This window comes from Geotrypetes seraphini, chromosome 4 (assembly GCF_902459505.1).
Source record: "Geotrypetes seraphini chromosome 4, aGeoSer1.1, whole genome shotgun sequence".
Lineage (NCBI taxonomy): Eukaryota > Metazoa > Chordata > Amphibia > Gymnophiona > Dermophiidae > Geotrypetes > Geotrypetes seraphini.
The window spans coordinates 274,464,673-274,477,436 of NC_047087.1; the positions used below are offsets into that span (position 1 = coordinate 274,464,673).

The window sequence follows — 12,764 nt, forward strand, 5'->3', positions numbered from 1 at the left end:
TTTACAGGCTATTACCCTGCTTAGCCAGCGAGACCTTAGCGGCCTTTCAGACCCTAAGTTCCGAGCAGGCTAATAGTTACCTTGTAGTAAAGACTCATATTTTAGATTACCTTGGCTTCACCACTGACTATTGACAAAAGTTTAGGGCATCCCACATGCTGCATTCAGAAAGGCCTAAGGCTTTACTTCAGTGAATCACGAAGCTAGCTGAGAAGTGGCTGCAACCGTTTCTGAATGATGCAAGAGCTCTGTTCACTGAAATAGTGAAAGAACAGATGTTAGAGGCTGTCCCTAAAAACTTAAGATCTTGGATCAAGAGACAGAATTGTAAAACGCTAGGACAGGTCCTAGAAGTCACAGAGGCTTACCTTGATGCCTAGGAACCTTCAGGGGAAGGCCCAAGCCCGGGGCAAGGACCCTTACCTAGGCAGAACCCAGGGGATCGGAACAAGGGGTGGTCTAGGAAACCCACACCAAAGGATTCTCATACCACTTCTCCCAGACCTAATACCCAACCATAGAAACATAGAAGATGACGGCAGAAAAGGGCTACAGCCCATCAAGTCTGCCCACTCTGCTTACCCACCCCCTGTCTCTGCCCTAATGACCCAATTTCCTTATCTTGACCCTCGTAGGAATCCCACATGGGTATCCCATTTATTCTTAAAGTCTGGCACGCTGTATGCCTCGATCATCTGCACTGGAAGCTTGTTCCAATGATCAACCACTCTCTCTGTGAAGAAATACTTTCTGGTGTCGCCATGAAATTTTCCGCCCCTGAGTTTGAGCGGGTGCCCTCTTGTGGCCGAGGGTCCCTTGAGAAAGAAAATATCATCTTCCACTTCGACACGTCTCGTGAGGTACTTAAATGTTTCGATCATGTCTCCCCTCTCCCTATGTTCCTCGAGAGTATAGAGCTGCAATTTGTTCAGTCTCTCTTCGTACGAGAGACCCTTGAGCCCCGAGATCATCCTGGTGGCCGTCCGCTGAACCGATTCAATTCTGCGCACGTCTTTACTGTAATGTGGCCTCCAGAATTGCACACAGTACTCCAGATAAGGTCTCACCATGGCCCTGTACAACGGCATTATGACTTCAGGCTTTCGGCTGACGAAACTTCTATTGATACAACCCAATATCTGCCTTGCCTTAGATGAAGCCTTCTCCATTTGATTGGCAGTTTTCATGTCTGCACTGATGATTACTCCTAAATCTCATTCTGCTGAAGTCCTAGTTAAAGTTTCTCCGTTCAAGAAGTACGTCCTACATGGATTTCCGCTTCCGAGGTGCATGACCTTACATTTCTTAGCATTGAAGCCTAGCTGCCAGGTTGAGGACCAACTTTCCAATGTAAGCAGGTCCTGCGCCATATAATTCTGTAAACTGCATTCACTTACTACATTACATAGTTTGGCGTCATCGGCGAATAGTGTTATTTTACCTTGAAGCCCTTGAGTCAGATCCCCTATGAATATGTTGAAAAGGAGTGGACCAAGGACCGAGCCCTGCGGCATTCCACTGGTCACCTCCGATGTTTTAGAGAGGGTACCATTAACCACCACCCTCTGAAGTCTGCCACTCAGCCAATCATTGACCCATGCAGTTAGGGCCTGATTCTCTAAAAGTGCGTCCCGATTTTAGGCAGCTGTAGGCGTCCTACAGCTGTCTAATCAGCCAATCAGGATGCACGTTTTTAAAAAAAAATACTCCCCAGGCAGGCCGCCTATATTGAAGGCGAGGCCCGCAAGACACCTAGGCCCTGATTCTGAATAGGACGCCCGAGAGAGGCGTCCTATTCAGAATCGGCCTAAACTAAACCCCGATTCTGTAACCGGCGTCCATGTTACAGACGCGGGTTAGAGAAACGGGTTAGATTAGACACGGCCCGCTACACTTATCGCGGCAAGGGATCTCTCTGCCGCTATAAATATAGCGGGCCGCGGCCCCCTGACCAGGAGGGTGCCCAAACCCTCTGCCCGAAGACGCACCCCCCCCGACACTAACGACCGTCCCCCCGACACTACTGACCGCCCCCCGCCCCCGACAATATCGATAGCTGGCAGGAGGGTGCCCAATCCCTCCTGTCCGAAGACGCACCCCCCCGGCGCTAACCCCCCCCAAACCTCCACTCCACCAAACCTGTTCTTAGATGGGTCTTGCACGTCTTGAGCCGGCAGGCACGCCTCGTCGAAATGAAGCGGGCCCACCCCTTCCCGGCCCATCCCGCCGAAGCCTAAGGCCTGATTGGCCCAGGCTCTAGAAGTCTGGACCAATCAGGCATTAGGCATAGCGGGTCCGCCCATCCCCACTTAATCTAAGGCCTGATTGGCCAAACAGACCTTAGATTAAGTGGGGATGGGCAGGCCCGCTATGCCTAAGGCCTGATTGGTCCAGGCTTCTAGAGCCTGGGCCAATCAGGCCTTAGGCTTCAGCGGGATGGGCCGGGAAGGGGCGGGCCCGCTTCATTTCGACGAGGCGTGCCTGCCGGCTCAAGTCGTGCAAGACCCATCTAAGAACAGGTTTGGTGGAGTGGAGGTTTGGGGGGGGGTTATCGCCGGGGGGGTGCATCTTCGGGCAGGAGAGATTGGGCACCCTCCTGCCAGCTATCGATATTATCGGGGGGGGGGATCGGTAATGTTGGGGGGGGGGGGCGGTTTCCCAAGGACATCGCTCAATTCTCTGAGCACTCTTGGGTGCAAATTGTCTGGCCCCATGGCTTTGTTCACCTTGAGTCTTGCCAGTTCACTGTAAACTTCACCTGGTGTGAACTCAAAATTCTGAAACGGGTCTTGTGTGCTTTGTGTTGCCTTCAACTGCGGACCGTGTCCCGGTGCCTCACAGGTGAAGACTGAGCAGAAGTATTCATTCAGTAGTTCGGCTTTATCGGAATCTGCTTCCACGTAACTTCCGTCCGGTCTTCTAAGGCATACTATCCCGCCTGTGTTCCTTTTTCTGTCACTAATATACCTGAAGAAGGATTTGTCCCCCTTTTTAATGTTTTTTTTGCCAGAATTTCTTCCACTCTAAGTTTTGCCTCCCTAACTGCCATTTTGACCGCTGTAGACCTGGTCTTATATTCTACCTTTGCCTCTCTTTTCTCCGTGTGCTTGTAGGAGAGAAACGCTTTTTTCTTCTCCTTAATGAGGCGCGAGATCTCCGCGGTGAACCATTGGGGTTTATTGTTTCTTTGTCGTTTATTTACTAATTTTATGAAGCGGCTAGTTGCTTCATGTATGGTTGATTTCAGTGTTAACCACTTAGTTTCTACATCATCGGTCTCCGCTTGGTCCTGCAGCGTCCGATTGACGAAATCTCCCATGCGTGCGAAGTCTGTGCCCCGGAAATTGAGTACCTTTGTTTCGTGTTTGATCTAGGGAAGCCTTTCCTAAGGTTGAACCATATTATGTTGTGGTCGCTGGAGGCTAGCGTATCTCCTACTGAGACCTCTGAGACGCTTTCCCCGTACCCGAGTACCAGGTCGAGGATCGCCTGGGCCCTAGTGGGCTCCGTTACCATTTGTTTGAGACATGCTCCCTTTATGGAGGTTAAGAGCCTCCTGCTACCGCTGTTTGTCACTGAAAATGAGTTCCAGTCTGCATCAGGCATATTGAAGTCCCCTAGCAGTACAGCTTCTCCTCGTAGAGTGATATTCTCTATGTCTTCAATTAATTCTGCGTCCATGTCTTCCAGCTGTCTTGGGGGTCTGTTTACCACACCTAGATACAGGCATTTTTCTCTGCCTCTTGCCAGGTTTACCCAGAGGGACTCCCCGGTGTACTTGACATCTGTGATCCTGGTGGTTTTGATGTCCTCTTTAATGTATAGAGCTACCCCCCTTCCTAACCTGCCCTCTCTGTCCTGACGAAGTAGATTGTAGCCCGATATAGCCATATCCCACCCATGTGAGTCCGTGAACCAAGTTTCAGATATTGCCACCACATCTAGGTCGGCATTCCTTATTTCAGCCTCCAATTCTAGAATTTTGTTACCTAAACTGTGTGCATTGACATACATGGCCCTCCATATCTTGTGTTTGCTAAGTCCCTGTGAGGCGTATGCTACCCGAGTCGGTGTGACTCCTAAAGAACTGTTTGCAATGTGGGTACTTACCTTGGACATGGAAGCGGAGTTTCGACTCACCTCATCAGGATAATTCCTTTCTGCACTAATATGTGAATGGGTGCCCTCTCCCGACTTACCTAGTTTAAAGCCCTGTGAAGCAGGCGGACTAGTCGGTGTCCGAAGACGTTCTTACCCCTACTGGTCAGATGGAGTCCGTCTGGTCCCTGAAGTCCTTGTAGCGCTTCCCCATGGTTTAGGAATCCGAAGTTCATATCCCGGCACCATCCCTGTAGCCACTCGTTCGTCTTCAGGATACGTTCATCTCTGGCTCTTCCCTTGCCTCTAACTGGGAGGATTGATGAGAAAACCACCTGCGCTCCTGTCCGCTTCAGCCTCTCACCCAGTGCTCCAAAGTTTCTGTGATGGTCTCCGGTGTGTTCCTGGCAGTGTCGTTGGTTCCTTTGTGGACAAGAAGCATAGGAAAGTGGTCTCGGGGCGTGAGTAGTCTATCCAGACTGGCATTGACATCTCGTATCCTGGCTCCAGGCAGACAGCAGACCTCCCTAGATTACAAATTGGTCCCTCGGTGCCCCTCAGCATGGAATCCCCAATGACTATTACTCTGCGCTTCTTTGGGGGGAGCCGGTCAGTTGTCCCTGGAGATGGAGCTATGTGTTAGGCCTGCTCCTGTTCCTGCTCTTGTTCCTCATCGGCAATTCCTTCCTGAAGAATCTGGAATTTGTTCCGCAGGGTGAGTTGAGGGGTTGATGTATAGCTACCCTGTTTGTAAGAAGAAGGAGAAGATGAAGAGATTGAAAAGGGGGGGGGGAGGGTCTCCTATGTTTGCCCATGGAGGAGGTCACTAGCTGCCAGGAGTCACTTGTCACTTGCCAATTGTTGGTTTCAAAGCTGATGATTTGGGCGTCTCGAGGATGGACTTGTCATGGGCCTGCTCGGTGATTTGGGACAGCTCCTGGATGACTCCGTCGATGTAGGCCTCGTCCTCTCGGATGCTTCTCAGGCGTATCACCTCCTCCCTGAGGCTCCTTAGTTCCTGCATGAGATCTCCATCCAGCTGTGCGGCCTCCTCTGTCTGTGTAGAGACTTTAGTGTAGCGCTGGGGGATGGTCTCGGTCTGCACTGAGACCTCTGTCCACTGTCCTGGGTCCTCCTCCTTCTGCACGCAGTCCGTGGTCGCTTCCTGGATCCACATAGCGAATGGAATACTGGTCTTGATTGTAGACTTCGCGCTTCTTGTCCTCCCTGCCATTGCTGATTTGTAATTGAGGTCTGCCTGTCAGTAAGGTAGAGAATTAGGAAAATTAGAAAAATCTGTCTGTGAGCAGGTGTGAGATTTTGAAAGATTAGGGTGTCTGAGAGTTGGAAGATTGGGGATCTAGTGCTTGAAAGATAAGGGTGTCTGAGAAACTGAGAGTTTGAGGTGTCTGAGAGGGTTGCTGTCTGTGAGTTAGTATGAGAGCCTGTACGATTAGGGTGAAGGGATAGTGTGATTGAGAGATCCGCTTGTTGCCCTAAGGTATCGTTGTCTTGTGTAGTTTGGCTCTTCTTAAGGCGCTCTCGCTAAGGCGAGCGCCTTTGCCACTCGCCTTCGCCGTGCGCCGAACGGCTGCGCGCCGTTGGCTCATCCCCTTTTATGGGGAGAGTTTGGCTGGTGACATCAGGGGTGGGCGGAGTTAGCTCTCGCCTCTTCCCCTGCTAGCACCGCCTTCTCTGCTCCTCTCTCTGCTTCTTCCTGCTAGCACACTCTCCGCTCACTGTTCTGCCATGTGCTCAGGACTCTTCTACCATGTGCTCAGGACTAGGCACAGCTCCTACAGTCTCCCTTCGGCTGGCCTTGCACTGTGGACTCTCTGCCGTTGGTTTGTCCCCTTTTATGGGGGGAGTTTGGCTGTTGACGTCAGGGGTGGGCAGAGTTAGCTCTCGCCTCTTCCCCTGCTAGCACCGCCTTCTCTGCTCCTCTCTCTGCTTCTTCCTGCTAGCACACTCTCCGCTCACTGTTCTGCCATGTGCTCAGGACTCTTCTACCATGTGCTCAGGACTAGGCACAGCTCCTACAGTCTCCCTTCGGCTGGCCTTGCACTGTGGACTCTCTGCCGTTGGCTTGTCCCCTTTTATGGGGGGAGTTTGGCTGGTGACGTCAGGGGTGGGCGGAGTTAGCTCTCGCCTCTTCCCCTGCTAGCACCACCTTCTCTGCTCCTCTCTGCTTCTTCCTGCTAGCACACTCTCCGCTCACTGTTCTGCCATGTGCTCAGGACTAGGCACAGCTCCTACAGTCTCCCTTCGGCTGGCCTTGCACTGAAAGGAAATGTTATAGATGTGGGAATGCAGGATATACTCAAAGGTTATGCCGGGAGAAAAGAGATTTTGTGATTTCCCGGGGCCTTGGAGTAAAGGATAGGCAGGAGGGTCAAATACCCGCCCTGTTAGCAGGGAAAAAGGTGCATGCCCTGATTGATACAGGGGCTGAACACAGTCTGTCATGTCACGTCAGATATGGGAACAGATCTGTGGGTCTCCCTTAGTTAAAAAAAGACATGGATAAAGTTCCAGTAGTGTGTGTTCATGGGGATAGGAAAGAGTACCCCCAAGCCACAGTGACCATGAAACACGAGTGTAAGCCTTATGTCATGCAATTGGCTATTTTGGATGCTACATCTTTCCCTTTTATTTTAGGCAGGGATTGGCCAGTCCTTGGTCAGGTAGTCGTGCAGACTGGCATTCTGATGATCAAGTAGCTGGAAGAACTTGCGCAAGTTGATAAGCAGGTATAAGTGAGGAACAAGGGGGTCCCAAGCAGGGGAGGTTGGCAGAGAAGGTGACCCAGATGGAGAGCCACCCGTTAACAGTAGTATCCCACGATTAGGAGATACCGTTGTCTGAAAATGCCTGGGCCCCTACTCAAGCATATTCAAAAGTGGCCGGATGTGATTTGTACGCTGCCCATGAACAGATGGTCCCTGCAAAAGGAAGAGCCCTGGTGCAAATCGATTTGCAAGTTTCACCTCCTCCAGGGTCATATCTGAGGACAGGGGCTAGGTCGGGATTAGCTGCTCGGCACTCTCTGGATGTGTCTGCGGGAGTGATTGATCCTGACTATAGGGGTAATATCACCATACTATTAGTTAACCATGGTGACAGCAACTATCAGGTTAAGCGTGGGGACAAGGTGGCACAGATGATATGTGAGCGCATATGGCATGCCAAGTTAGAGCGCTGGGTGCAGCTCCCGTGTACTGATAGCTGGACAAAAGGGTTCGGCTCTACCGAGTCAAGCTGCCATCACATAAACCCAGAAGGTGATATCAAATCCCAGCCTAGAAAGGGTAATGCTCAGATTGAATCTCAGGGAAAAGAGCCTAGCGAATGGGTTCCAGTTAGCCAGACCACGGGTGGTCCTCCCGGGGAGGAAAATATTGAAAGCCTCCGTCAAGAGATGGTATTCCTTAGCAAGGAACTACGGGATACGACTGACCAACAGGCTGCCCAGTGGAGAGGGGAACTCAATGCACTTTCCCAGAAATACACTGATCTAAGTCTGAAGCAGACACTGAGAAAGGAGCCTACTCCTGGGGACCCGACCTGATTGGGGGGAGGCTCAGGAAATTTTAGCGTAGGGTCAGCAACATGCTGACACTCTGGAGAAATTAATGACCCAGATTCAATAGAGTAAAAGAGCTGGGAGTCAGTCCCAACAGCAGGATATGATACAACAGCTTAAAAGAATTCAGAAAACTCAGGAAGTGTGGGCTACTGAAGGAGCAGAGCCTGACAGATGGCTAAACAGAGCCAGACCAATAGGGCTCAGTTGGAGCAGCAGGGCCTACAGATAGGGACCGTCAAGGACTCTTTAAAAGGGATTGGGGGTGATGTTAGTAGTCTACAGAACCAAATGCAGGAACTGCGAGAAGGTCAGCTGGAAGATATCGCTCAGGTCCTTACTGTGCTCGCAGAAAAAATAGAAGGGTTAGAGGACTTAGAGCCCCGAACTAAGACTGAGAAATCAAGAACCCCTGAACCTACGGTCCTTTTTTGGAAGGAGGACTTTGAAAATCTTTGTCCTGACCTGGTCCCTGAGGAAAGGAAATATAGAACAGGCGTCGCCATTAGGACCTAAATGTTTATGCTTATCAGGATAAGCATTCTTTTAGTGAGGGGGTATGTGACCAGTCAGGCTCCATGCCTGCCAAGCTCCCTGGGGGTGCTGGAAAGGGGACAGGAAACCCAAAAAGGGGGTGCCCAGGACCCAGCCCCGCCACTATTTAGATCTCCCTGAGCCTGTTAGCAAGCTAGAGCTGGGGGCTGGGAAAACTTTACACAAACCTTCTCATGAACACAGCAGAGCTAGGACCCAGGAGTTTAAAGCCAGACCTGAGAGCAAGCAGAATACCTATTATCCAGGTCACCACCAGGGGAACCAAAGAGAGGAGCAGCAAGGTGCTGACTCAGGTAGAAAAGGGCGCGTCTTCCCCCTTGAAAAGCCAGCAATCCTGAACAAGTTGTTAGGAAGGTTAGGAAGTTTGGGGCTCTCCCTAATGAGTAGCTGCCTGGCTCAAGCAAGGATAATGCCTGTCTGCCTATGGAAGTAGATGAAGCTGAAGCAACTTCAGAGTTACTCGCAACTGATCAGGAGATGCCCATGGAGTGAAAAAACAAAAAAAATATTTGAAAAAACAAAAAAGAAAACCGTGCAGATCAAAGTTGCTCCTGCAGGCTTGTTCGCAAAAGAAACAACTGACTTGGCAGGAGAGAGCAGGGTGTAGGAGGTGCTGAAAAAAGGATCAGTATTTTCTGCAATGGACTCGCGGGTGTAAGACCCTTGGTTCAGCAAACCATCCCTATTGCACTGGAATAAGTGATTACAGAATTTAAACATTCAAATACTGGTACACACATGAAATCATCTTAATAGGCAGCATAGGAGATAAGTGGAAATGGAATGTATAGACAAAGTAATGGGAGTTTAAACAGAAAATAAACACATATAACTTAAGGAAACATTATCCAAGGAGTCAAAAAAGGGGAGGGGCCTTAGGCATAAGAGCCAATCAGGGCTTTAGGCTCCTCCTTCTGTATCACTGATTGGCATATAAGTCATTTGAGGTCTTAGGCCCCTTTCCGTGCATCACATGATGCATCAAGGAGGGGAAGGTCCACCCCACCATTTTGGATCGGCGGGCCTCGGAGCTGCCTCCTTCCTGCTCTCTTCAGACAAAGGTACCTGAAAGGGGAAGGGGAGGTTTGGAGGAGCATCTGGCGGCAGTGAGCATCCCTCCTGCTGATTGTTCCCCCCGGGGGAGGGGTGTCTGTTCCTGGTGCCGGTTCAACAGGGGGATGTAGGGGAGGGCCATCAACGGTGGGTATGTCTGGGGGGCATTTTCTCTTTTTAATGGGGCAGATATTAAGTATATAACACATACACAGCATCCGTGCCCATAAAAAAAGCAGTTTCCTGTCCCCAACAGTTGAGTGGCAGGAGGCTTTTCCCCTGTCAGCTCTGAGCATATGTGAGAATCGCTCCAGCAATCAATTGGACAGGAGAGATGGGGATTACGACAAACCTCTGTATGCAAAATTTTTAGTGAACCAATAGCTCTTTTAGAATCAGCCAAAAACTGGATCAGAGCTGACCAACATGGTCTGACTGATCCTGTTTAGTGCATCTAGCTCTTGGTGAGCTTTCTATATCATTAGTACAGCTTAATGGGTGATGTAAACTATGTGGTATTTGTTTAAGGTTCATTTGTTCAATTGACTATGAATGTTTTATTGTAAGCTGCCTAGATTTTAGGCAGATAATAAATATTTTAAATAAATATTTAAAAATTTAGTTCTATTTGATGAGTATTTATTTGATTTTATAATTTAAATTATATTCATTTGATCATCATCTATCCCTAACGTAGTCATACTTAAGCAAAAGGTGGCCACATCTAGTGGCTCCAACTCATCCCCTCACCCCTCCCCTTCCAGCCTACCTCTAGTTGTTTACTGCCACGAGCAACAACTTCAATGTGTTCCTTATGACCATGTCAGCTCTCCCGCTGACATTACTTCCAGGTGCGCACATAAGAAGTGAGGTCAGAGGGACAGCCACCAGGTTCACGAGGAGCACGTTGAAGTTGTTACGTGTGGCGGTGAACTAGAGGTACGGGGAAGGGAAAGGGGAATCGGGGAAGGAGCAGGGGTGCCTCTCACCCTCGCTACGCCACATCAGGCACTGGTTTTCTCTCTTTTGTTGAAACACTTGAAGATCAACACCCCCAATCATTCTAATATTCATTGTGAGTATTCTGACAACCTGACTGGCTGGATTTGTCCTAAAGACTAGGTTGAGAACCCCTGGAGTACGCAATTAAGTCTATTAGTAGAAAAGAAACAATAATGCCATACTGAATTGCTCATCTTCACAGAGTCCGCTTTTTATGGGAATTTCTCAACATGCAGCAATACCATACAGTTTACCAGTAGCAAATTGCTGTTCAGTGCCTGTACTGGATTTCATTTCACTGAAGATAATATTTATTGCTATAAGAGAATACCATACCATACATTTTTCTTCTATTTTGCAACTTTCAACTAGGATTCAAACATCTATCTTTTGCATCAACAAAGTGATAATAGGTATTAGAACTCCGCTTTACCTTGCTTTTTGTTGGTGAATCAAATATTGCTTTCACTCCAACCATATCTTCCAGGGGCTGCCCTTTCTGCTTAGGCGTTTTGAAGATGCGCCTGACACCAACCATATCTTCCACAGGCTGCCCTTTCTGCTTGGGCGTCTTGAAGATGCGCCTGACACCAACCATATCTTCCACAGGCTGCCCTTTCTGCTTGGGCGTCTTGAAGATGCGCCTGACACCAACCATATCTTCCACAGGCTGCTCTTTCTGCTTGGGTGTCTTCAAGATGCGCTTAACACCAACCATATCTTCCACAAGCTGCCCTTTCTGCTTGGGTGTCTTCAAGATGCGCCTGATGCCAATCATATCTTTGACAGGCTGCCCTTTCTGCTTAAGGATTCTGGTCCTACGTGTGTGTCTCACTATATTTGTTTCTAATTGTTTTTTCTGCTTTGGAGTCTTCAACAACCTTTTTAATGCAACAGCATCCGTAACAGATTTTGTTTTTTGTCTAGGAGTCTTAAAAAGTCTTTTTACGCCTGAAAATGATGCTTCAGAATCTCTCTTTTCTTTTGAAATCTTAATGAGGCTTTTAATACCTGTAACGTTTTTAGATTTCATTAATTTTTTCATTTCTTTTAAGTCCGTCTCCTCTAGAACTTCTGTGCTATTTCTGTTTGTCCCAGGTACATTTTTGAGAATTGCTGTCCTTCCTTTAGGTGTCTTCATTAATTTTTTAATACCAACAAAGCTAGAACTTGAAGCTCTTTGCCCTTGGAGAAGGCGAGTTACAGCATCTTGATTATAATGCCTCCTCTTTGTAGTATCAGGTGTACTTAATGGTGAAATGAACATTTCTCCTAGAAAAAAAAGTTTAAAAGGTTTTTAAACAAATATATTGAACTGAATATGCATATAAATAATATAAGAACTAAAATAATCTGAATATAATAATCTGAATATGTTTGATAGAAAAAATGATCCAACGGTTGTCAGTTTGAAAACATGCAAGATAAATTTATAAGAAAATCCTTGGGGTATGAATATTTATAATTATATGAAAAGCTTTGTTTTGAAACCATATTCAAGCAATGCTATCATGCAGCTGCAAATAAAATCTCTGCATTCAATGACTTTTTCTACAGGAAAACTATTCAGATGTCTGCAGTTAATACAATAATGCGTTCTCTGATCATTTGATCTCAAAACTCCTATGTTACTCTTTTATCTGACCATCTCCTTTGAGTGAAATCTGAACAAAGATCCAACAACACAATGCAAAACTTTTACCCAATGTTCTGCATATACCAATTGCTCTCAGCCTCTGGCTTAAATTACAAAATATACCAATTCATGATAAATTTTATTTAGGAAGGAGAAATTAGATCCCCCCCCCCCGAAGAAAAAGGCAGGAGGGATGCTCACTCCCTCCTGCCATCAGGCCCGGCTCCCTGGGGAACCCCCCCAAATGCCCTCCCCCCTCCGAACTTACCTGACACTGCCCCCCCCCCCCCCGTACCTTTAAAAGTTGGGAGGAGGGGTGCTCAGTCCCTCCTCTGCCGTAGGCCTCCTCCGATGCAATGCGGGCCCTTAGGCCCCGCCCCGGTGCATTATGTGATGCACGGGGAGGGGCCTAAGGCCCTGATTGGCTTGTTAGAAACTTGGGAGTTAAAATACATAAAATTGTATCAAAGTAAATAAGGAATGGAGAAACATGCCATGATAGATGTGACTCCTAGTATAAGTGTCCTATGAAGCAGGAGTACTTAAGAAGGTAAAAGGAAAACCAAAGTAACAAACCCATGTCATTGAACTCCTGTACACTCTTAGTTCAAAATAGAATAGGAAACATGGGTAACCTGAATTTAGCCATGCATTATCCCAAAATGTCAAATAAATTACTCCTGAGCCAACGGCATCAACTGAAGATAAGGAGATACAGTAGAGTTGAGTATGACCCAACTAATGAAGAGAGGCAAAGTGTCTGCCGAGTTAAGGTGATGAATAGAATCCACTTAGGAAGCAATAGAGAATGTTCTAGAAAAATGGTCACCAAAATCA

General features: G+C 48.0%; 1 protein-coding gene across 2 annotated transcripts in view; it reads right to left on the bottom strand.

Moving 5' to 3' along the window:
- Window positions 1-12,764, bottom strand: part of LOC117359188 (proliferation marker protein Ki-67-like) — a 244,544-nt gene that overhangs the window by 58,852 nt on the left and 172,928 nt on the right. For both annotated transcript variants that reach the window (XM_033941515.1, XM_033941514.1), the window contains exon 13: window positions 10,725-11,563. In XM_033941515.1, the coding sequence (XP_033797406.1) occupies window positions 10,725-11,563 (839 nt within the window). The remainder of the gene's footprint in view (window positions 1-10,724; window positions 11,564-12,764) is intronic.